At 41.1% G+C, this 26030-nt stretch overlaps 2 protein-coding genes across 3 annotated transcripts in view; one reads left to right on the top strand and one right to left on the bottom strand.

Moving 5' to 3' along the window:
- Positions 1 to 2335, bottom strand: part of MALT1 (MALT1 paracaspase) — a 50432-nt gene extending 48097 nt beyond the window's left edge. The window contains exon 1 of one of the 2 annotated variants that reach the window (XM_033087440.1): positions 1840 to 2335. In XM_033087440.1, coding sequence (XP_032943331.1) covers positions 1840 to 2114 — 275 coding nt within the window. In that variant the 5' untranslated portion in view covers positions 2115 to 2335. The remainder of the gene's footprint in view (positions 1 to 1839) is intronic. The other variant, XM_033087441.1, reaches the window with a different exon arrangement.
- The window catches only part of ALPK2 (alpha kinase 2), a 138211-nt gene continuing 114333 nt past the window's right edge, over positions 2153 to 26030 (top strand). The window contains exon 1 of the mRNA XM_033087439.1: positions 2153 to 2255. The gene's annotated coding sequence lies outside the window, so the exon portion shown is untranslated. The remainder of the gene's footprint in view (positions 2256 to 26030) is intronic.

The following is a 26030-nucleotide window of genomic DNA, read 5'->3' as shown; positions in this document are numbered from 1 at the left end:
GAAATCTATGGACCTAGAATAATAGTATTTTGGATTCTCTTTCCGTAGCCAAAAGGACAATTTCCTAGAACAGAAAAAAATTATACCATTTGTCTGCTCATCTTTGCCAGTTTACAACTTCTTGATCCCATCCTCTATTGTTACTCCTCTGTGTGGCCAAATACTCCCAGATTCTGGTTTAACCCCAAACTCTGAAACTGAAGGTTGTTGTGAGGGTTCAAGTAGATAATCCATGCAAACAGTACACTGGTCTATTCTAAGTGCTTAATAAATGATAAACATTTGTTACTATCATTCACACCCAACATAGCACTTAACATGTTATTTGTGACTGTTCCAGAATGACAGTTCATTACGAGTTAGCCTTTATGAATAAGAACTAAATATCTGTCTTCTTTTTATCTTCTGGAACTTCTAGCAAATAATAGGCACTCAATAACTATAACTTTGAGTGAATGTCTCCCCTCTCAATTCAAAAGTATTTATAGAGTGTGTAATATAACTTCTATGCATGATACACTCTTAAGCTATGGTTCCTGTTCGCAACAGGTTTATAAAGAAGTATATGAATAATTACAGTACAAGACAAAGCTTAGTCACATGAGAAGTTAAAAGAACTGCTAAAGGGTTCAAAGGCAGACCAAAATCATGCCAATGATATAGAGTAATGGTTCAAGTGTGATCTGGGAAACCCTCATGCAGGTCCTGAGACCCTTTCACAGGACCCAGAAGGTCAAAATGATTTTTCATACTAAGATGTCATTTATCTTTCTCATTCACTCTGCCAGGAGTGTACATTGGAGTGTCTGGCATTACATAATCTGTGAGAGTGCAACACACTGAATGCAGAGGCACATAAACGCAGCCAGCCCTCCGTAGTTAGGCCAAGACATTAAAGAGATTTTCAAAATGTGAAACAGTGCGTTTTCTAAACTATTTGTTTTGGAAAAGTTTGTTTTTCCACATGTAGTTTCTGTTAACATGTAATGGGTTATTCTTTTTCAAGAAGTTAATATTTTAGAAATTTCTTAGTTTTAATTTCTAACATGGGAAATATCAGTATATATTATATGTATGGAATACATAGAACCCACATTAAAAACGCTCTGGGGTTTTCATAATTAAGAGTTTAAAGGAGTCCAGGGACCAAAAGTTCAAGAACCACTAGCACAGCGGTTCCAAGGCTGGTAGCAGGAAAATAGTTTTACTTATACATGTTCATAGCGAAGTCGTGAAAAGGACTTGGTAAGTAGGTTTGATGGAGGAAGATGGAGAGTTCAGTTTGTTTTTTCCACCATCCCCCTCTCCCTACATAAAAACCATCATGAACTCCTGCACCCCAAACTCTTCCATTACCTCTTTACCTGCATGCACTTCTCGCTAACCTTCCTCAGGCCTTCCAGGTCTGTGCCCGTGTCCCGCTAGTTTGCATTTGAAGTCCTTCCGAGTCACTGCCTGTCACAACGCTCTCCTGACAGCCTTCCTCCTCTCAATATACTCCTAGGTCAACCTCGACTTTTCTCTGTCAGCTCCCGGGGGGGAGCGTCGGAAAAGGGTGTGAACACCGGGGTTCAATATCCAAGCTCCAATATTCCCAGGGCTTTGCTGGGGGAAGGCTCTCTCTTTCTGGAAGATGACTGGAGTTGTCCCCACGTCCTTTCCTCCTTCCACATCAGCGGCCCTTGCACCGTCTCGCATGGCCCCGATGCTCTCCAGCATCAGGGTCCACCCTCCCACCAGGGTGCCCCCCCACACTGCCCTCGCGCCCCGAGCCCAAGTCCACCCCACGTGACCCCACCCCTGAGCACCGCCCCCCCCCCCACCCCCCCGGCGCCTCACCTCAGCCGGAGGCGCCCCCGACTCCCGGCCAACTCCGCCAGCCTCCTCCAACCGCGGCCCTCGGGCGCTCGGTCCAAGACCCCGCTGAGCCTCCGCAGCAGCGGCTCCGGAAGGCGGTTGAGGGTCGCGCTGGCCGGAGCTGGGAGCGGCGGCCCCGAGGGTGCGGCCGGAGGCGGCTGCGAGGCCAGGGGCGCCAGGGCCTGCAGCAGATCCACGCACCGCGACATGTCCCGCGCCGGCGACCCCGCCACTGCCGCTGCTCCCGCGGGCCACATCGCGGGTCTCGGCTCCAGCGCACCTTCCGCTCGCCCCCTCGCTCGCCTGGGCACCGCGGCGGCGGGGGCGGAAGGACTAATTCGGCGGCGCTGCACCGCACTCGGATGAGGAAGCTCCGCTCCCCGCCCCGCGGGAGACAGGTTTGCAAAGAGGAGCCGGGCAGACCGGCCGCGCCAGCCGCCCCAGCCGCCCCGAGGAGGCGGGGCCTGGAGGCGGGGGCGGGGCCGCCCACTGCGCGCGTGCGCACAAGCCGCGCGCCTCCCTGGCCCTCTCTGCCGGCTCCGCGCTCCGTGAGGCGCGCGCTTCAAACCTGGGGAGGTGGAGTCCTGGCGGAGCAGGAAGGGTTGGGTGGTTGCCGCTGTAGGAGGAAGCCGCGGAGGAACTACGCCGAGGCGGCTCCACTACGGCGAGGAAGCCTGTGGCGTCGGGGCTTCCCGAGACCGTGGGAGGAGGATTGCCTCACGCCAAACACGGGAGCACGCAGCTCTCCAGTTCCTGGCCGCTTGCTCCCGGGGCGCGCTCCGCTGACTCAGTGTGCAGGGCGACGCCACCAGCGCCCGCATTGGGCAACCTCAGCGGAGGCTTCCTGGTTTCAGGGATTGGTGTGTGTGCGTTGTGAAGAGAAGTGATGCCAGGCATCCGGATACTTAATGGAAGTTGCCCGAAATTTATGCCTTTTTTTTTTTTTTTTGTTAGCTAGGCTGTGGCCTATTTAAAACGAATGAGATGTTGGAAGTGATTGTTTTTAGCAGGAATCGCCTGGTTTCCTCCAAGTCAGACTGCCACCCACAATCTTCATAAATCAAAGCAGGCAACCTTAGAGAGAATATCCTCCCCTGGAAGGGTCCAGAATAGATGAGATAAATGCAGACGTCACCTAAGCTCGTTTTCCCAAGCTTAGCAATATTCAAGGTCGTTGTCCCATTGAAAACTATAGGGTCGTTTGGGACAAAAGCAAGCAATTTAACAAAGTGTGACCAGCCAGGTATTACCCAGACACAAGGCTTCCTGGCCCAATTTCTCGTGCATCAGCTTTTTCATCCCACAGGACAGCAGGATTTTTGGTAGCAATAATTTGGACACCCAAATTTTCTACTTTTGGGGAGGTAGATGCCCCATACAGTCTCCACCACATTCTAGTACAAGCCATTGGTGTACAGTGTAAATTCGGAGTTCAGAATGCAGTATAATGGCGAACTGCAGAACCTTTGGGTCCAGAAAAAGCTGCTCGATTCTAGTTTTATGACCTTGAATAAGTGACTTAATTCTCTGTCTCATCTGTTAAAATGGGACTGAAAATATAGTATATATAGAGTGGTTACCAGATTTAAAGGAGTTGATGTATATTAAGCACGTATTCTGCTTGGCTCATACATAGTGAATAATAACCGATAGCTATTATCCTTGCAAATGCAAAAGCTTCTTTCATACTGTTTGCCTTGGTAAATTTTTCCCAGTCACTTCCAGTGCCTTTCTGTTTTGTCCTCAATCATTGAACAAATATTTTGAGTCTATTAACTACATGGACCAATTATGGAAATCAAGTCTTCCAGTCTTTATTGGTCTAGTTTATGAGTCTAGTTTCTAGTCTTTTAAAATTGAGATTCAACAGACTTCCTTTTTCTAAGTCTACCATATGCAAGGTGTTGCTGATATAGCTTCTCGTATGTGCCTACGGGTTAAAGTGGGTACCTATGTACCCTGTGAGTATCCTTCCCAATTTGATCAGGGGCGTCCCACCTCCTCCCTTGCTTCTCCTATCGACTCCAAGACACCTAAGACAAGCGCCTTTCTTATCTCATTCTAGGCCAGATCCTTTTTTCCACCTAGCAATTTTATAACCTATGCATTCACCGCACTCCAGCCTCTACCTTCGGCTGACATTACCTTTTATGACTAGTCTTTTTCCCCTCCCAACCAAATGTTAATATTTTTATTATGCAATTTCACTTCTGTGGTTCTCTATGGGGCATAATAGTATGGTAGCAAGAATGTGATCTTTAGAATTTGCCCAGAATTTGAATATTGATGCAGCCACTTATTAGTGGTATGACTTTAAGTAAGTTATTTAACCTCTCAGCTTCAATTTCCACATCTGTAAAAAGCGGAAGATATAATAGTACCTGCTTCAAAGGATTGTTGTGAGACTTAAATTACACACACATATATAATAAACAGCAATATAGCTTCCTTTTCTATATATCAACCATTTATATAAAGATGGGAGAAAAACAGAGTGGAGAGCTGGCTTTTAAATGCCCCTTAAAAGTTCATGCATGTCAAGGGGATAGCCGGTTAGCTCAGGTGGTTAGAGTGTGGTGCTGATAACACCAAGGTTGCCGCTTCAATCCCTGCATGGGCCACTGTGAGCTGCGCCCTCCTTAAAAAAAAAAAAATGTTCATGCATGTCTATAGATAATATACTTGGGAGTTCTTCCTCATTATTTAAAAGTGACATAGATCTTTGTGAATCCAGACAATTGGCAGGAAGCTGTGGTTTCATTCTATGGAAATCCATTGATGTAATCTTCAAAACACAAGCCTTGAAACTGACTCATAGATTTTTTTCCCTTCACCCAATCTCTCTATAGATAGTACTCTAACTAAAAATGCCAGAGTGACATATTATTTTATATCTGGATAGGTTTTTTTTTTTTTTTTTTAAGATTTTATTGGAGAAGGGGAGCAGGACTTTATTGGGGAACAGTGTGTACTTCCAGGACTTTTTTCAATCAAGCTGTTGTCCTTTCAATCTTAGTTGTGGAGGGTGCAGCTCAGCTCCAGGTCCAGTTGCCGTTGCTAGTTGCAAGGGGCGCCCACCATCCCTTGAGGGACTTGAGGAATCGAACTGGCAACCTTGTGGTTGAGAGCCCCACGCTCCAACCAACTAAGCCATCCAGGAGGCAGTTCAGCTTAAGGTGCCATGTTAATCTTAGTTGCAGGGGGCAGAGCCCACCATCCCTTGTGGGACTCGAGGAATTGAACCGGCAACCTTGTGGTTGAGAGCCTAAGGGCCCATATGGGAATAGAACCAGCAGCCTTCGGAGTTAAGAGCACGGAGCTCCAACCGTCTGAGCCACCAGGCCGGCCCCTGGATAGGTTTTCAATGGCCCAGTGCAGGAGAAAACCTGCAGGTCTTGGGCTCTGTCTACAGCAGAGGGAAAGGAAACAGGAGTCTTGATTTAAATGGCGTTGCTTATTTCCTACCATGATTCCACACCAGCAGCCTTCATGGCCTCTGACACAGCCTGTGTGTGGAGGCGTCTCCGTCCTCTCTCAGACACAGGATCTCCACATCCCTTACAGCCCCTTCTTGCTGGCATCTCCCAAAGGATTAGGGGGACTTTCCCATTTTGATTTCATCTTTGGAATAGTACCTAAGCATCACACTAGTATTTCACATCCTTCCTTCACAATGAATCATCCGTGGCAAGAACTTATGTACTTGTTTAAATCCATTAATCAATTAATTAATTAATTCAATCATCAACAAATATTTATTGCATGTCTACCTTGTGCCAAGTTCTATGCCAAATACTGTTAAAGGATGGTTTTAAATTTTTTGTTTTTGTTAAGGCTCCTTTTTTTTTTTTTTTTTTTAAGAGCAGTTTTAGGTTCACAGCAAAATTAGGGGAAGGTACAGAGATTTTCCATATACCTTCTGCCCTCATAGCCTCTTCTTTTAGCGTCCCCCACCAGATGGTATATTTGTTACAATGAATGAACCTACATTGATACATCTTAATCACCCAAAGGCCATAGTTAATCACCCAAAGGCCACAGTTTACATAGTTCCCTTGTGGTGGTGTGCTTTCTATGGGTTTAGACAAATATATATTGAATGGCAATGTATCCGCATTATGGTATCATACATAGTATCTTTACTGCCCTAAAAATTCTCTGTGCCCCTTCTATTCATCCTTCCACCCTCCCAACCCTTTGCAACCAATGGTGTTTTTACTGTCTCCATATTTTTGTCTTTTTCACAATGTCATACAGTTGGAATCATACAGCCTTTTCTGATTGGCTTCTTTCACTTAGTAGTAAACATTTAAGGTTATTCCATGTCTTTTCATGACTTGATAGCTCATTTCTTTTTAGCATGGAATAATATCCCATTGTCTGGATGTACCACAGTTTATTTATCCATCATCTATTGACGGACATCTTGGTTGCTTATGAATTTTGACAACTGTGAGTAAAGGTGCTATAAACATCCATGTGCAGGTTTTTGTGTGGGCATGTTTTCAACTCCTTTGGGTAAATACCAAGGAGCAAAATTGCTGGATTGCATGGTAAGAGTATATTTAGTTTTATAAGAAACTGCCAAACTGTTTCCCAAAGTGGCTGTACCCTTTTGCATTCCCACCAACAATGAGAATTTCTGTTGCTCCACAACTAGGCCAGCATTTGGTGTTGATGGTGTTATGGATTTTGGATAGGATAGTTTTTGTTTTTTTTTAAAGAAAGTTAAAATCATGGCTCTCAACAAATGTACAATGAACACGTGTCAAAGATTTTATTTAACACATTAGTGAACAAGGGAACCAGAAAGATGTTACAACCACTTCAAAGGAGAATCCAAAGATCAAGATAAATATGTAAGCCCAGGAGGATGCTGAAATGAATTAGCTTAATAACTGCAAAACTGACTTCTTCCACAGTGGAGGAAGGGAGGCAGTTGATCCTCCACCTGAAATAATTTATTTACTTATAATTATGAATGGTTTGCATTGCCATCAGTTTTCTGCAACTTCTATCAGAGTTGCAAATAGCTAAATCAAAGACAATGAAAGTCATAGATTAACCCAGATAGATGAGCTAGTTAAGATACCTTTTACTTTTTAGTCATTGTCAATTTTCCTTACAGTGCTTAGCGTACAAGTTAGACTAAACTCTCTCTCTGCTTCTGGCAAGGAAAGGGAGTGGTGAGTAATCCGTTGGCAGCAGGAAGGAAGTGTGAATCTACTGAGGAGAAAGTACCAGATGGAGCGGCAAGAGAAAAAAATTCCTCACATACGACGGAACTCTCCTGATGCTATCAGCAGACAGTTTAGCAATACTTTATGAGATGGAAGACATTCATATGTGCAACATGCTCTCCTTCCTATTTAAGGAGATGTGTCTGAGCACAGGAATAATACTAGGTATCATGATAGATATGGCATTAGGACAGGAAGAGTCTTGAATCAGATCTCACTTATTAGCCACAATGTAAGCCATTCAGAAACTCTGATACTTAAGCGATCAGTACTAACAAATCACTGGGGACACATTTCCACTGAAGAGAGGAATGGCCGTTGAGGTGATAATTCTCATGACCATAAGATACTTTATTGGGGTTTTCAAAAGAGTACTAACTACACTAATCCATCCAATAGTCGTTTGACTTTGTGACAGCAACAATTGCATTGGCCTACAATGCAATGAATGAAGAAATTCATTCAATAATATTTACCAGTGACCAATTGGTACTCTCTTAGGATGTCAGAGGGATGCTGACCACACATAAGAATCATATTAGGGTATGACCATTCCTCAAAAAGTTAAACATAGAATTGCCATATGATCCAGCCATCCCCCTTTTGGGTATATACCCAACAGAACTGAAAGCAGAGACTCAAACAGGTCCTTGTACACCAGTGTTCCTGGCAGCATTACTCATAACAGCGACGAGTGGAAACAGTCCAAATGTCCATGAACAGATAAATAGATAAGCAAAAGGTGGTGTGTATATATATTCAGCCTTAAGAAGGAAGGAAGTTCTGACACATGCTATGAACATGGATGAACCTAGAAATCATTATGTTAAGTGAAATAAGCCAGTCACAAAAGGACAAATACTGTTATGATTCCCCTTATATGAGTTATCTAAAAGAGGCAAATTCATAGAAACAAAAAGTAGAATAGAGGCTACCAGTGGCTGGGAGAAGAGAGGGATGGGAATTAGTGTTTCATGGTATAGGGTTTCTATTTGGGATGATGAGAAAGTTCTGGAAAGGAATAGTGGCAATGGTTGCACAACATTGTAAATGTACTTAATACCACTGAATTATATACTTTAAAAAGTTAAAATGGTAAATTTTATGTTATATACAGTAAATTTTATGTTACATACCACATACACACACAAAAGAATCACTCGAGGAACCTTAAAAACATACTGATACCTGGGCCACAATCCCTGGAGACTCTGGGTTTAATGGGTCTGGGGTGAGGCACAGGCAACAGTGGTTTTTAAAGTCTTTCCAGTGATTCTAACATGCAGCCAGGCTTAAGAAGGGACACAACCTCCAGGGCAGTGGCACTCAGCCTGGTCTGTACTTAGAATCATTTGGGGAGTTTTAAAATACACCGATGTCTGGGTCTCACACCGAAGATTTTTCCTTAATTGTCTTGGGGATGCTGCCTAGTCACTGGGATTTTTTTTTTTCTTAATTCCCCATCTGATTCTAATATGTAGTCTAGGTGAGAACCATTACTCTAGGGAGAGCCTAGGATCTCTGCCTTTCATTCCACCTTTGGAGACGAAGTACTTCTGTACGTCAGTGATGAAATCAAGGCATAGTGGGGAAAGGAGACGCTGATGAGAGTCAAAGGGCCAAATTCTCTGAGGCTACTTGATTCTTTTCCCTTTCCCTTCACAGAGTAAGAATGTTAAAAGTGGGAGAAGCAAAGAAGACCAGTAGAGGGGCCAGGTGAACGGGATGGTCCATAAATCAGGCTCACTCTTGAGGGAGAAAGGCTCTTTCTTCTTCTCCTAGGCATCCAGCTCCTACCAGCTTCTAGCAAGGTCATTGCTCGCCACCCTCTGCCCAATCCCCACTTGAATTCCTCTCCCTCCCCAGGATGGGCTGCAAGCTGTCCTATTCAGCCAGGATTCCAAAGAGCCAGGGCTATGAAGAGCACCCCAACCAAGAGACCATAGAGCTAGTGCATGAAAAATGAGCCCATTTACCTTTATAGGATTGTCAAGATGGTGGACATACACCATACACCATCCCGTGTCATCCTGACTTACCTTCAGCTAATCTTTTGTCATTTATTTTCCTTGATATTTGTATTTCTGTTCTTTTGTGTTTTAAGTGCTGCCTTAGTCTGCTTACTAGGTCCTGTTGCATCCTGCTGTCTTGTTTGGGAACTCCCTACTCCAGCCCTAAGAGCTTGGGACCAAGGCCAACTAGACCAGGGGTGGTGTGGGGATTTAGACATGCAACTGAAAGGCAATACGGGATCAGGGTGGCCCCTAAAAGACAGGAAGTATGGAGAGAGCAGTTGATAAGGCCAGCTCTGCTCTAGGCCTTGAGATAAAGTAGTGGTTCCCACTAGTCTATGCCATTCTATCATGGTAGAATTCTACCAAAAGGATTTTGGCTGATGACTTACTTATTGGTAGAGAGTACTTTTGTCTGCACTGTGCCTTGCATAACATTTCCCTCTTTCATACATACGTCCCTTGGGAACCAAGCTGATATTGACAAGGGGACTCAGGATTTCCGGTCCTCACTATCCCTTCAGACACAGCTCATGGGACAAAATATAAAACAGAACCCGTTTTCTAGGAGCCTATGACCTTGTTGAGGAGATAAATTATATAAACATGGAAAATGTGACAAAGCAACATTTTAGACCTTAGAATTTCTGTATTGTTGGAGTATGTAGTTCAGTAGTTTTCCAGAGACTCTTATCAAAAGGCCTAGAGATGGGTCGGGAACAAACAGAAATAACCTTCTAGGATTAGGAATGGTGGACTGAGTGAAAGGAATCTGACCAATGATATCATGATTATTTCCTGGGTAATAAGATATAATTTAATATTTTTAAAAAATGTGACAACCATGACCATTTCCAGTAAATGGTGCCATTACTTTTGCAGGTGAGCACACTCAGGTGCAAAGGTGGTGAAATCCATTAATACTGGCTCTCCCCATGCTGCCAAGGGTGACCTGTTCTCAGTTTCCTGGGGTTTCTGACGGAGGGACCTTCTCAGACTCTTCATGGTTGTCACATTTTTAAAAATATTCAATTGTATCTTATTACTCAGGAAATAATTATGCCTTCATTGGTCAGATTCCTTCCACTCTGAGTCCATCATTCCTAATCCTAGAAGGTTATTAATAAGAATGAGAATCGCCCAACACAAGTACACATGTAGTCTCCTATTTAACACTGTAATCATGGAATGTCAGCTCTAAAGAGATCCTTAGCCAGTCTAGCCAAACACCTTCAACGTCAGATGAGAGCTCTGTGGCCTAGAGAGGTTTTCTGTCTGTTCTTGACCCGCTATAGTAGTTCCCAAAGTGTGATCCCTGGACCAACAGCAGCAGCTTTGTTTTTAGAAATGCAGACTCTCAGGCCCCACCCCAAACCTTGGGAATCAGAAGCTCTGGACATGGTCCCGACAATATCCGCTTAATAGGCCCTCCAGGTGATTCTGAACCATGCTAATGTTTGAGAAGTGCTCCCCCACACTTTAGCTTTAAAATATCTTGGGGCAATAACTTCCCTTAGATCTCTCTCAGCCACACAGAGAATTACTTCCTGTTTTATGTCTAAATTTATCTCCCTGAAGCTTTGAAGGGTGAGGCAGGCGCAGTCTTCACAGCTAGAGTCATTAATCTTACCTTCCTTCATTGGTAACAGTGCAGGGTGGGTCTCAGTAGAAGGGGAACCAACCCAAGTGGGGAGATGAAGACAGAGCAGACAGTGGGCAGGGTGGGGAAACAAGGGCTGATCTTTCCCCACTCCCCATAATTTGATAATCCAAGATTTACTCTAAGGAGGAGCATGGCACAGTTTAGTTTGTGGTCTGGGTTTTTGAGATATATAACACTGAATACAGGGAGTACAGAGTGGGGAGAAAGCCTTCACGGCTACGTGGTAGGCACTATGGGAGTCTTGAATAATGGCCAGTACTGTTCCTGAAATTGAATAAAGGAAGATGGAATGAATAAAGGAAGATGGCAAACTACAAAACGGCTCCAGATGACTGGCTGTGACTCTTGGTGGGATTCTACCGCTTCCCAGCCCTCCCGCCGACCCAATGTTAGTGGAGAAATTCAGGGATGTAGGATGCCCAAGAGGTGAGGATTTAGAATGCTAAGGGAGCCATGCGGAGGGCCTGGCTGAGGCATTCACAGTGGTGTTTGGAAGGACTATGCAGTGAATGTGTACTGTTTTATCTGCCGAGAGTAGCACTCTCTTCTCAGAAATGCTGCTTCTCAATGTGTGGTTCAGTGAGAACCCCCAGTTGCTTATGAATTTGCTTCTTGAACCCAGTGATTGGCTGGAGGTAGTCAGGTTCCCCAAGCTTGGCCAGTCCCGGAGGTTTCTGACCTTCAACCAGATGAAGAGGGTCTCAGGCTATCTCAGGTAGCAAAACTGTGAGGTATGAGTCAGAGCTGTTTGGAGGCCATGTCTGCATGGCTTTGTGGAAGAAGCCAGGCTGTGGTGGGAGAGAGTGACTGGTGCATTGACAGAAGCAGAAATGAGAGAAGGAGAAAGGGTTGGTGGTGTTCCAGGCCCTGTTTGTGGTCCTCCTGCGGCCGAGCGCACATCTACCTTTCCTGCAGGTTAGTTGGCTGAGCCGACAAATTCCCCTTTTTGCTGTAAGGGAGGGGAAAAAAACCTTTTCCTTTACCCTCTTAGGTTCAGCACCTGGCGTCTGTGAAGTACACTGACAAAAGACAGGTTAACAGGGGGAAAGATTTATTTCCGATGCATGTGTGAACCATCAAAAGCAGTAACTTGCTTCTTAAATGGTGAGAGCCAATAGGCTTTTAAGAGAACAGATGAATGATAATAAAATTTGTGATAACGTTTGTCTGTATAAGTATGAGGTAGGAGTGGTCGTTCAGTCTTCTTCAGGGTCATTACTCTCCCCTGGCGAAGGGATTTGGGGTTATATTTGCGTTCTCCCTTCTGGGAGATCCACCCTAAAGAGGAATTTATGGCAGCCATATTTCCCACGAATTAATACAGTGGTACCTCGGTTTTCGAACGTAATCTGTTCTGGAAGATCGTGCGAGTTCTGAAAAGTTCGAAAACCGAGGCACGGTTTCCCCATAGAAAGTAATGCAAAACAGATTAATTCGTTCCAGAGCTTTAAAATTAACCCCTAAAACTGCAAATTTAGCATGAATTTTACTATCTAATGATACCATAGATCCATAAAATTTGCGGCGTTTGTAAACTGAAATGTTTGTCAACGGAGACGTTCGAAAACCGAGATACCACTGTACTTTTTATCAGGTAAGGGAAGCTCCCAGAAGGCTACCCTCCCACCCTTGCATCTGTTGAATCTCAAATGTCTTCAACTTAAAATAATCACTTTGCCAAAGTGACATATTTTGGGGTGGCATAGTCTGATTCCCTTCATTGCCTAAGGCAGTTTGTCCCTCTAGGTACTGGGTCTAACATCACACCATCTTTCTGTAAATGCTTTAACTAGCAAATCACCCAGTAGGGTTTCTTTTTTTTAAATAAGTATTTTATTTTTCCAAGTGGTTAACCAAACAGGAAATCGTATTTTTAGACTTCATTTTTTTAGTGCAGTTTTAGATTTACAACAAAATTGAGAGGAAGATGCAGGTTTTCCATATACCCCTGTCCCCGCACATATAGTTTTCCGCATTATCCACGTCACTCATCAGAATGATACATTTGTTACAAATGATGAACCTACATTGTCACATCATAATCACCAAAAGTCGGTAGTTACCCTAAAATTCACTCTTGGTGTTGTACATTCTATGCGTTTAGACAAACATATCATGGCATAGATCCATCATTACAATATGTTTTCACTGCCCTAAAACTCCTCCATGTATCACCTATTTATTGCCTCATCTCATCCCTGGCAACCACTGATCTTTTTATTGTCTCCATAGTTTTGCCTTTTCCAGAATATCATATAGCTGGAATCATAGTGTGTAGCCTTTCAGATTGGCCCCTTTCACTTAGTAATACGCATGTAAGATTCCTCCATGGCTTGATAGCTCATTTCTTTTTAGCACTGAATAGTATTGCATTGTGTGGATGTACCCCAGTTTATTTATCCTACTGAGGACATCTTGGTTGCTTCCGAGTTTTGGCAATTTTGAATAAAGTTGCTTTGACATCCATGTGAAAGGTTTTACATGGACATATAAGCTTTCAACTCCTTTGGGTAAATGCCAAGGAGCAGACTGTGGAATTGTATGGTAAGAGTATGTTTAGTTTTATAAGAAACCGCCAAACTGTCCTCCAAAGTGGCTGTACCAGCAGTGAATGAGAGTTCCTGTTGCTCCACAACATTTGGTGTTGTCCAGATTTTGCCATTCTAATAGGTGTGTAGTGGTTATTATTTTTTATTATGCCACCAGCTTTGTAAATCCTGCACTTAAGTATTCTTGTACTGCCATAGAATGTGGTGTCTATTTAGGTGCCTCAGCTGAAAATTTCATTTTAACATCTTGTTACATTTGTCTTCTTTAACTTGTCATTTTCCCAGCTCATTGATGCCCACAGACTTGTAGATTTCAAAGCACATATATTCATCACATATAGCAATGACTTGGAAGGACTATTACCTCCCTCCCTTGAGAAGCAGTTCTCTTTATTCCTTCTTATCATTGAGCCAACACCTGAACCTTTGCACGCTCTTTAATCTCATGATGACTATGTGTTTAGAAAAATTCACTTTTGTGTGGAATTTTGCCAAATAATTTTATCACTATAATTTAAATCCACTTATTTGCAAATAATAATCAATTATGCTTTCCTTGTTCTGGATACCATGTTGCTGTTCACTCTGGAATGTTTGTTCATTTAGATGTTCTTACATTTTATGACAGATTCCACTAAGGGTGTCCTCTGGAACATACAAAAAATTTTTTTGCATGGACGTAATGTTGTCAACTTGAGCATCTCTAGCTCAGCAGTCATTTGTAACATGAGTTTGACCAACAGTAACTCAGTTTCAATCCCAGCTGTCATCAGAGCTCTTCAAAGGATACTGCCTAGTTCTGGCGACTTAATATTCAGGTGATTTATCAAGTGAGTTTTAAATAGCTTCTGTTTAATCAAATGCTTTAGACCTATTTTCTTTAAAAGACATTCGGGAAGAAGAATGTCCCTAAAATATGGAATAAAGAAAGACTAAGGCAAAGAAAACTTAAATGCCCCAATCGTATCAAATGTGCCAAATGTGCACATCTGCACTTGCGCTCATTAGTACAGAGTGAAATAATATGAACTCTAAGTTTTGACTGTAAACTTTTGGTTTCACCTTGATATGCTTCCTCCCTTTGTGGTTAGCTACTTGGGAGGGGATTTCCGGAGATGCAGGTTATATAGTTTGTTTCCCAAAATATTTTGCATTGTTTTGGGTGAGAGAGTATATTGCCTACTTAGTAATACCTAGGTCACAGGATACTAATACTACTTATAACCAACATCGCACGATCATGCTTTGTCTCAGTGGTGTGGGGAGGTGCCTCTCTCATGACACATTCTAAGAAAAGAAAACTTAAAAAAAAAATCTATCATTTTTTAATTTGGTAAAATATACATGACATAAAATTTTCCATTTCAACCATTTTTAAGTGTACAATTCAGTGACGTTAAGTTCTCAATGTTGTGCAATCATCACCACTATTTATTCCCAGAACTTTTTCATCACCCAAACAGAAACACATATCCATTAAATAGTAACTTCCCATTTCCCCTTCCCACAGACCCTGGTAACCACTCTTCTTCTTTCTGTTTCTAGGAATTTGCCTATTGTAGTTACCTTATATAAGTGGAATCACAGAATTTTTGTCCTTTTGTGACTGGCTTATTTCACTTAGCATAACGCTTTCTAGGTTCATCCCTGTTGTAGCATAGGTCAGAATTTCCTTCTTTTTAAGGCTGAATAATATTCCATTGCATGCGTATAGCATTTCTGTTTCCGCTTTTTGGCTATTTTGAACAATGCTGCTATGACCATTGGTATACAAGGATCTCTTTGAGTTCCCATTTTTAACTATTTTGGGTATATACTTAGGAGTGGAATCTTATGGTAATTCTGTTTGAGGAACTTTTTGAGGAACTGAAGAAAGGAAAACTGAAGTATCATATTTTTCCCTCACTAACCACAAGTTGGCTCTCCACGCCCCAAATGTGATGTGACAGAATATCTCAGAATACACTATTGCCATTTAGAACCATGAGGTCATGGGTACATCCCCACAGCCTGTGAAGTGCTTTAGAAGGTGGTTTGGTCTGATACTAGGGACAAAAGTATCAGACTTTTGGGGATCAGATGCTAGGGATGGTGGGGGTGGTAATTCACTTCAGGGTATCTTGTCTGAACCATGATATCTCTTTACAGAAGAGCTCCAAGTCTTCCCAGGAGGACCCTGATTTTCAGGGCAACTCCAATACTAACTCTGCATCCTTGTGTTGATCCAGAGTGGAGCCTTTACAGAATGGGACTAAATCTTAGGGTTGCTCCAGGCAGGACTAGAAACCACCTACCTCTTCCTAAACTGAAACATCACCTTCACCACAAAGTCCTGTCAAGTTTTATTCCTCCATACTACTCGATCCGATTTTCTTTCCATCTCTATCGCTGCCATTCTAGTCCAAGTTACCCCCATCTCTCTTGTAAACTCCTGAAACAGCATTTCTCACTGATCCTCTCTCATGAATCCTTATTCTTTATACAGCAGCCAGAATGATCTTTTTGAAATTCAGATCTGATCGTGTCACCAACAGGAGTTTGGTGGAGAGGGACCAGACAACACGATTAGAAAGTTCCTATGGAAAAGTAAACAGGTAACACCAAAGAAGTTTTTGAAAAACAAGAGTAATGAGAAGAAACCAGCCCTATCAAAATAAATTTAAAAAGTCATCAGTACTAAAATGGTTTTACATCAGTGCATGGTTAGGCAGATCAATGGAAACAAATGCAGAACCATAAAAGAGACCCAAAATAGATGAGAATTTAAATTATAATAAAGGTGGCATTTTGAATCAGTGGGGAAATTTTGATTTTGAATAATTAGTTGTTGACACAAGTGGGAAAAAAAAATTGTTTCCTTTACTTGTGCATCACACCAAAACAAGCTCCAGGTGTACCAAAGATTTAGATAAAGTTGGAAAAAAAAATAAAACCATACAAATATAAAAAGAGAATTCAGGAGAATGTCTTTATATTTAGAATAGGAAGGGTTTTCTGAAAATGTAAAATCTCAGAAGACTTAAGAGAAAATACTGGTAAATTTGTCTATATACAAATTAAGATTTTCCTCATGGCAAAAATATCATAAAGTAAAAATCCAAGTGATAAACTGGTAAGTATATTCAGGGTAAGGGGTATTATTCTTAAATATAAGGTACTCTCACAAGTCAATTAAAAAAAGACTAATAATCAACAGAAAGATGAGCAAAGATCATGCACAGGCTGTTCACAGACAAAAACCACTCAAATGGCTTTTGAACATATGAAGAGATACTTAACCTCTGTTTAAATAACAGAATGCAATTAAATTATGCTGACTCCAGCTATTCAGTTGGCAAACAAAAAAATTCTATTGTAACAATCTTATGAGGCAGCTAGTAAGCGAAGGAACTTCATTTAAAAAATGGCTTTTAATAATTAATCTACTTTGTATAAAAACCCTGTACAACAACCTGTAAGAGATATTATTAATCAAGTTAGGCATTCTTCAGAAATTTTACAAAGAGAAGAGGGGAAGGACAGTGTCAAGGAGCGATGGGAGGGAGCCAGAGAAAAATTTAATTGATTTTACAATTTTCCTGTGGTTAACCCAGTGTTCAAAGAAGAAAATTCAATGAAGAACATGGGGAACTATGTTTTAATGAGAAAAATGTGTTTGATTCGCAATGTATGTTACAGTAAAAGCGTCAATGTCTTTAATATATATATTTAAAGCTCTTCCAAATCAATAAGAATAAGAAATCAATAGAAAAATGGAAAAGTATAAGAACTGCCAACTCACAAAGGAACACATATGGCTAGAAACCTAATGGAAAAAAATAATTAATCTTTCTCATTAAGAATTTCAAAATTATATGCCTGAAACTAATGCAATAGTGTATGTCAACTGGAATAGAAAATTTTTTAAAAATTATACAAGAAAAAGATTTCAAAATTAAACAATAGAATATGATACCTATTTAGATTCCCAAATTGCCAAATGTTAAAAGGAATAATGAAAACAACGATAATGATAAGAAAAGATATGAAAATGTCCAATGTGATCGAGGAGTAGGGAAACCGGCATGCATATCATCGCTGGTAAATGGGGGAATTAAGTTACATTTATACAATGACACACCATTGCACTAGGTCTAAATATTTATTTAAATGGAAAGATTCCAAATGAAAAATTATAATACAGATTACAGAATATGTAGAAAGAGCATCTCATTTTGATAAATAAGTAATTATAAATAAGTTAATATATAATTATAAGTTATAATTGCACATATATTTATAATTATATGTAAAATCTGTAGGAATGTACACCAAACTGGTAATTGGGGTTATCTAAAGATACTGATGTTTCCTTTTCATTTATCTATAGTTGCTAATTTTTCTATAGTAAAACCTGGCTTACTTATGTAAATAAACAAAAGCAAGTTTTCAGATAGAAGTAGAATTGTGATTAAGAGGATGAACTCTGGAGTCAGACAAGCCCAGGTGACAGGTGACCTCACATATATTCCTTAAACTTCTTAATCTTGGTTTCCTCATCTATAAAATGGTGAAAATAACAGCACCTACATTGGGGGGGCTTTTTGTGAAGATCAAATTAGATAACTGATGTAACCTACCCCGTGTACTTAACAATCAATCAATCAATCAATCAATCAAACAAATAATCAATCACAGAGTTTCGACTCCTATATTATAGGGCAGTACAAGGAACTGGGGAAATACAAAGGAAAAAAGTCTGATACTACATTGTATTGGCAAGCATGTTTTAAAGCTGGTATCTCATATAGTTAAGAAGAATGTTAGTTAGTGTAACTCTTTGAAGGACAATTAAACAATATCTATTGAAAGGAAAAATGGACTGTTTGCCCTAGCAATTCAATTTCTAGGAAATTTTTTTGAAAATATGAAAGACTCACCTACAAGGATATCACGAGAGCATTCAAGAAGCAGTTATTAATTCTGGCAGGAGAGGGGACACAAAAGACTTTCAGAGAAAAGCAGATGAGTTAAACATACAATACTTTCTTAGCTAAGATAAAAGAAATCCGCCACCATCAGCCAATGTCTGATATGGTATTGTATCTACATTTGTATGGATGTTTAAAAACATCTAACTAGGCCAAAAACTACTCCTTGCTGAATTCTAACGTGGGAGATATCCTCAAGATTTCTTCTGGTACCAATATTAATTCTTACATGAGTCCCCTTTCTAAAAATACCTATATGTCCTTTTCCATGAGTAACTTGCCCGTAATCCCACACTTACACGTTTTTGTTTTTTTGTTTTTTTGTTTTTTTTTTAACAAAGTATATATTACATCTGCTCTTGAGATGGCTCCATAATTTGCAGGGCCCCCTGCAAAATGAAAACACAGGGCCCCTTGTTTAGACATGAATAATTTCATGATGGCAACCGCAGAACAGAAGACTGAGCATGGGGCCCTTGTAAGCAAGCGGCCCTCTGCAGCCTCACAGGTTGTAGGCCTGTGAAGCCATCCCTGCCAACTCCCCTCTAACTAAATTCCAGCTCTACCAAACGACTTTTGCAGTTCCTTGAAACAAGCCTAGCTCTTCCACTCATCACTTTGCAGAAGCTGTTACATCTGTCAGGATGTCCTTTTGCAGACCCTGCCTCATCCTCCCCAAAGCTCCTATTCATCCTTCAAAACCCCTCTCATATGTCACTGCCAGGAAGCTTCCTTTGCCCTACTCTCCCCCTTCCCTCTGAGATCCCCTCTTCTTCACTTCCTTGGCTACCTGGGCACACCTGTGTGAGGACAGAGGTTTTTGTCTTCTGCTAGTCTGTGTGCCCACCCCCTACTATGGTGCCAGTTACTAACCATGACTGTGCACGTCCCATAGAGCAAGTACTGTGTTAGGAACATTCCATAAGTAACTCACTCTCACGTCAACACAAGGGAGGAGCTGTACTTACTCTCATTTACCAAAGGAGGCTCAGGGAGGTAAAATGTGTCCAGGGTCACACATCTAGGGGCCGAAGTGCTGTTTTGTTATAGTACTTCAGCTTTACTGTTTGGGGAAAAACTAAAATGGGAAAATCCATAGTGCTTCTAGGGTTGGAGACATTTTATTTGCAGTGAAAAGGGCTGGTCAAACAATGGGTAATCAGACATTGTGGCACAAATAATTTTTCATGAGCAGTACAAATGATTCACTCAGCATCCAAAATTAATTTATTTTCATGATGTGGTTTTCGGAATGTAGCAAAATCATTCTCCACTGCCCATCCCCACTGGGTCTTTGAATATGTCTGAATCTTTGCTTGTCTGAATCTGTAGTATGGGTAAAATGAAGTTGAATTGGGTAATCGTGAACGGCCCTTGCAATTGTTCTTCCAGAAAAGAGGGATCCTCTGCTCCCTTTAGACTGGAAATGGAAATGAAGTGGGGAAAAAAAAAATCCAAGCTGTATCTTGGATAAGTCCAGACAGAGGTATCCATATAAGGCATATATCCATAGAAGGACCGATTGTTGGTCTGGTGTTGTGCCATCCTGGGCAGGAACCACAAAGAAACGAAAAGACAGGCATCAAGCCTCGCAGGACTTTACAAATGGGGCTGAGAAATGTAGAGACCAAGCAGTCAGAGGCAGCAACAAAATGTAGTTGCCTCCGGCCACTTAATCCCCTCCTTTTGGCCAGAGCACATTTCCAGGGAAGAAGAGAGCACAGCTTGGCACAGCCTTCCTGCCCAGTCTTCTCTGAAAGACTCCCACCACCACCACTGATGTAAAGAATTCAGGGAACTCAGTGCTAAGAGAAATGAGGGACACATGCGTTTAGAGAAGGGAGGTACAGGGGTGTTGGATGAAGAGCTGCCAGGAGGCGGGTGCCCTTTAAGTTGAGCCATGAGGAGTTGGAAGGACAAGTGTTAGTAAAGATCCAGCAGGTGAGATCAATAGAGAGTGTTTGGGGAAAAATGAAGAGAAGGGACTGGTGGGGATACAGAGTGTCTACTGGGGAGAAGCGGAGTTCCGTGAAAGCATTTCTACCTATAGGTCAACGTATTCCGGTCCCAGGAATGAGCTCTTGGAGAGTCTAGCTTCACGCCAATATAAAATATATTCTCTTTGAGAAGCCTTTGAGGTGCTAATGACATATGCCACTGACACTTTGTCATAGATTTAACTCTGGTCTATACACATCATTAATCGACTGAGATGAGGGTACGGCTGAAATTGATAAGGGGAGGGACCTGGACAGGATGAAGGCTTGACTACAAGGCCTGCACCCTCCCTACAGAAGAGCAGAGTGACCCAAAAACAAGACTTACGTTTCCCTCAGAATTTACTTCTGGGTTGGCTTTCATCACAGGAATGTCAGGCTGACATATTTTAGTTTTATTCCATTAATGATGGAGAATCACAGAAGATTTATAAGCAAGGGAGATATGAAAAACAACACTGTTTCTAGAAGAGGGGCGGCCAGGTGACTCAGTTGGTTAGAGCACGAGCTCTCAACAACAAGGTGGCCAGTTCAATTCCTGCATGGGATGGTGGGCTGCGCCCCCTGCAACTAAAGATTGAAAATGGCAACCGGACTTGGAGCTGATGGGTCCTGGAGAAAACACATTGTTCCCCAATATTCTCCAATAAAATCTTAAAAAAACCCAAAAACACAAAAAAACTGTTTCTAGAAAATTAGTCTGCTCACTTCTGCTGGCAGCCTCTGTTGGTGGTGGCTGTGGTGCTAGGAAGTGGTAATGATGGTGACAGACACAGAAAGAGGAGGTTGGCAGGCTGTCGCTGTGGTCCCATCGCTGTGGGGTGGGGGTGGGGGGAGTGGGACAGAAAAAATGGACTCAGGAATTAACACTCATAAAGTAAATGAATATGGAGAAGTGTTTGTGTAACGCACACAAATGTCAACTGGTTGGTATATTATTACTATCACATGTAGCCACATTTGCAGGTTGGGACAGTAGTTTTCCATCCGAAAATGAAGTTCTGCTTTTGTCCTCAGGAAGACAGGTTTGGATGACTCATGAGAAACAGGGGTGTGAACTATAAAGAAAAAGAAAGGCCATATTCTAAGAATGTAGTCACAAGCCCTCTCATGGGGGCAGCAAAGACAGGAGTTTGCTGGGCTGGCAAAATTGAGCCCAGAACCCAGCCACATGAGTCTTTTACAGCAAGAGAGGGATCTAACAGCTTAGAGTTTAGCCAGGACTTTGGAGTTCAACAAAGGAGGGAAGCTGGGGGTAGACTATTTCAGAAAGCTGAGAGTTAGAGGGAACTCCTTTGTGAAGTTTAGCTCCAGGCAAGGTACTTACACTTATCCTGCTAATTTATCAGTTAGGTAGAATAGATTGGTCTTTTAATTGATGATGAAACTATAAAAGTAAATGGTAGGAACAAGAAACATAATATTTTGCCAAAAACCCTGATTTAAGATCAGGTAACCTTTATTATGCTTTTAAAATTAATGTTATTAATGCAGAATCTTGGGCGTTAAAGTCTTCAAGGCTACCTGACCAGCAGGCAGCAGATGGTGAAAAAGTTCAGGAGCTCTTTCCTGACCTTTGCAGAGCCCCCTTGCCACCTTCACAGCTGTCTGAGGACGGGCTCATGCTGTCTTGTTGCATAAGAGACCAGCATAATAACACTGTCAAAGGAGCAAGTGTCACACGAGGTGGCTGGTGATAATTCTGTCTTAGACTCCTGGCTCTCTGGGTATCTGTCACGAGGAATATCATGTTCAGGAGGATTTATTCCCTAGGTCACATGGGAATTGAAATCCGAAGTAATCATTCAAAGTCACCGGTTTACCTAGTAGGTTCCATGCTTTTTAACGTGACTCAGGAATAAAGATCAGATAAAAGGCATCCAAATTGGAAAGGAAGAAGTAAAATTATCTCTGTTTGCAGATGACATGATCTTATATGTAGAAAACCCTAAAGACTATACACACACACACACACACACACAAAACCTGTTAGAACTAATAAATTTTGTGAAGTTGCAGGATACAAAATCAACATACAAATATCAGTTGAGTTCCTATACACCAACAATGAATTATTCAAAAAAGAAATTAAGAAAACAATCTCACTTACAATAGCACCAAAGAGAATAAAATACTTAGGAATAAACTTAACCAAGGAGGTGAAAGACTTGTATGCTGAAAACTATAAAACACCACTGACATAAATTAAAGCCAAAACAAATGGGAAGACATCCTGTGTTCGTGGATTAGAATTAATATTGTTGAAAACGTCCATACTACCCAAAGAAGACTACAAATTCAATGCGATGTCTACTAAAATCCCAATGACATTTTTTTACAGAAACAGAAAAAACAATCTTAAAATTCATATGGAACCATAAAAGATGCCAATGAGCCAAGGCAATCTTGAGAAAGAAGAACAAAGCTGGAGGCATCACCCTTCCTGGTTTCAAACTATATTACAAAGTTATACTAATAAAAAACAATATGGTATTGGCATAAAAACAGACACATAGAACAGAATAAAGAGCCCCATGGAACAGAAGAGAGAGCTCAGAAAGAAACCCATGCATATATGGTCAATTAATCTTTGACAAAGAGACCAAGAACACAATGGAAAAGGATAATCTCTTCGCTAAATAGTGTTAGGGAAACTAGATATCACGTGCAAAAGAATGAAATCCACATGCCTAGCAAACTCTTCTCTTTCACCATACACAAAAAGTAACCCCAAATGGATTAAATTTGAACTCAAGTTCTGAAACCATAAAGCTCTTAGAAGAAGACATAGGGGAAAAGCTTCTTGACATTGATCTTGGCAATAATTTCTTGGATGTGACACCAAAAGCACAGGCAACAAAACTACACAAGGGAGACTACATGAAACTGAAAAAAAGCTCTGTACAGCAAAGCAAACAAGAGTGAAAGGGCAGGCAACCTACTGAACGGAGGGAATATTTGCAAATCATATACATGACAAGAGGTTAACTTCCAAACTACATAAGGAACTCCTAAAACTCAATAGCAAAAAAACAAATAAGCTGATTAAAAAACAGGCAAAGGACTTAAAAAGTCCTTATTTCTGCAAAGAAGATACACAAATGGCCAACAGGTAATTGAAAAGATGCTCAACGTTACTAATCATTGGGGAAATGCAAATCAAAACCATCGTGAGATCTCACGTCACACCTGTTAGGGTTGCTATTATCACTAAAACAAAAGATAACAAGTGTTGGTAAAGTTGTGGAGAAATTGGAATCCTTGTACACTGTTGGTGGGAATGTAAAATGGTACAGCCACTATAGAAAACAGTATGCAGGCTCTTCAATACATTTAAAATAAAACTATCATGTGATGTAGCAATCCCATATCTGGGTATATATCCAAAATACTTGAAATCATATTTTCTCCTATGTTTTCCTCTGGAAGTTTTTCATTGTAGCACTTACAGCTTAGGTCTCTCATCAATTTTGAGTTAATTTTTGTGTACGGTGTGAGGTGTCAAATTAGTTTTTTTGCGTACGTATAACCAAATAAAGTTGTTAATTAGCGGAAAAGACAATCCTTTCTTTTCCTTTCCTTTGTTGAATTATCTGGGTAACTTCGTCAAAAAATTAATTGACATAGCTCGATAAAAAATTGACATAAATGTACGGGTTTTCTTCTGGATTCTCAATTCTTATACATCTATATAGACTCGCAGCATATAACCGTGTGCCAAATCTGTCTTGATTACTGTGGCTTTTTATTAAGTTAAAAAATCAGGTAGTATAAGTCTTTCAATTTTGTTGTTCTTTTTAAAAATTGTTTTGGCTCTTCTAATTCAATTGCATGTTCATGTAAATGTTAGGATCAGCTCATTAATTTTTTTTAAAGATTTTTTTTTTATTGGGGAAGGGGTACAGGACTTTATTGGGGAACAGTGTGTACTTCCAGGACTTTTTTCCAAGTCAAGTTGCTGTCCTTTCAATCTTAGTTGTGTCAATCTTAGTTGTGGAGGGTGCCATTCAGCTTCAAGTTGCTGTCCTTTCAGTCTTAGTTGTGGAGGGCGCAGCTCAGCTCCAGGTCCAGTTGCCGTTTCTAATTGCATGGGACACAGCGCACCATCCCTTGTGGGACTCGAGGAATCGAACTGGCAACCTTGTGGTTGAGAGGATGCGCTTCAACCAACTGAGCCATCCGGGAGCTCAGTGGCAGCTCAGCTCAAGGTGCCGTGTTCAACCTTAGTTGCAGGGGGCGCAGCCCACCATCCCTTGCGGGACTCGAGGAACTGAACTGGCAACCTTGTGGTTGAGAGCCCACTGGCCCATGTGGGAATTGAACCGGCAGCCTTCAGAGTTAGGAGCATGGAGCTCTAACCGCCTGAGCCACTGGGCTGGCCCCAGCTTATTAATTTTTACAAAAACTCTGCTGGGATTTTCATGGGGGTTGTGTTGAAGATATAGATCAATTTGAGAAGAATTACCACATTGACAATATTGAGTCTTCCAACCCATAAACATGGAATGTCTCTCGATTTATTTAATCATCTTTAATTTCTCTTTTCAGCATTTTCAGTATACCAGTTTTCTTTTAAATTTATTTCTAAGTATTCTTATTGATGCAATTGTGAATGGAATTGTTCTCTTAATTTCATTTTCAAAGAGTTGTCAGTATATAGAAATACAATTGATTTTTGTATATTGATTTATATCTTGTGACCTTGCTAATCTTTTTAAATTAGTTGCAGTGGTTTGTTGATTCCTTGGGATTTACTACATATGGGATCTGTCATCCACGAATGAAGACAGTTTTACATCTTCCTTTCCCTTCTGGATGCTTTGATGCTTTTTTCGTTATTGCCCTGCCTAGATCCTCCTGTACTCTTGACAAGAGTCAGTGTTCTCTCTTTTCCTCTAATATTAAGGAAAAAATAGTTCAGCCTTTCACCATTAAGTAGAATAATCACTGTGGGTTTTTTGTTTCATAGATGCACTTTATCAGGTTGAGGAAATTCCCTTCTACTCCTAGTTTGTTGAGAGTTTCTATCAGGAATGAATGCTGTATTTTGTCAAAGTTGCTTCTGCCTTTATCGAGATAATCACGTGGTTTTGTCTTTTATTCTGTTAATAGTGTATTACGTGACTCAACTTTCAGCTGTTAAACCATCAGATGATAAAGCCTCTTAATTTAATCATGGGTTTATCCACTTGGTCATGATGTGTAATCCTTTTCATATATTGATGATTTCAGTTTGGCAATTTGTTAAGGATTTTTGGATTTACGTTCACAAAATATATTGGTCTTTAGTTTTATTTTCTTGTGTCGTCTTTGTCTGGCTTTGATATCAGGGTAATACTGGGGACACTCAGACAGTTTCTATTGACTGCTTTTTTCGGCATAAGAGTACACTGTCCTTTTTATTTACGTGTCTCATAATTTTTCATTGAAAACTTGACATTTTAGATAACATATTGTGGTACCTCTGAATTCCAGTCGTCCCCCTCCCCAGCTTGTTGTTGCTGTTTGTTTTTCAGTTTAGTAATTTGCTTGAAGTAGATCTATGAAATATGTCTCTCCCCCAAAGTATGTGGACACAAATATTTCTGCTCAGTTTTCTTTAAAAGTTTTTAAAGCTTGGCTTTCTAGGGGTCAGCCCTGTGTCTTCATAGCCTAGTGTTCCATTAATGATTGGACAGAAGTTGTGTTCAAATGCCTTAAGCCGGTAAAACGTCCATCCTCTGCCAGTAAACCTCCGTGTGG

Source organism: Rhinolophus ferrumequinum, chromosome 19 (assembly GCF_004115265.2).
Source record: "Rhinolophus ferrumequinum isolate MPI-CBG mRhiFer1 chromosome 19, mRhiFer1_v1.p, whole genome shotgun sequence".
NCBI lineage: Eukaryota > Metazoa > Chordata > Mammalia > Chiroptera > Rhinolophidae > Rhinolophus > Rhinolophus ferrumequinum.
This window is presented reverse-complemented; position numbering and strand designations above follow the sequence as displayed.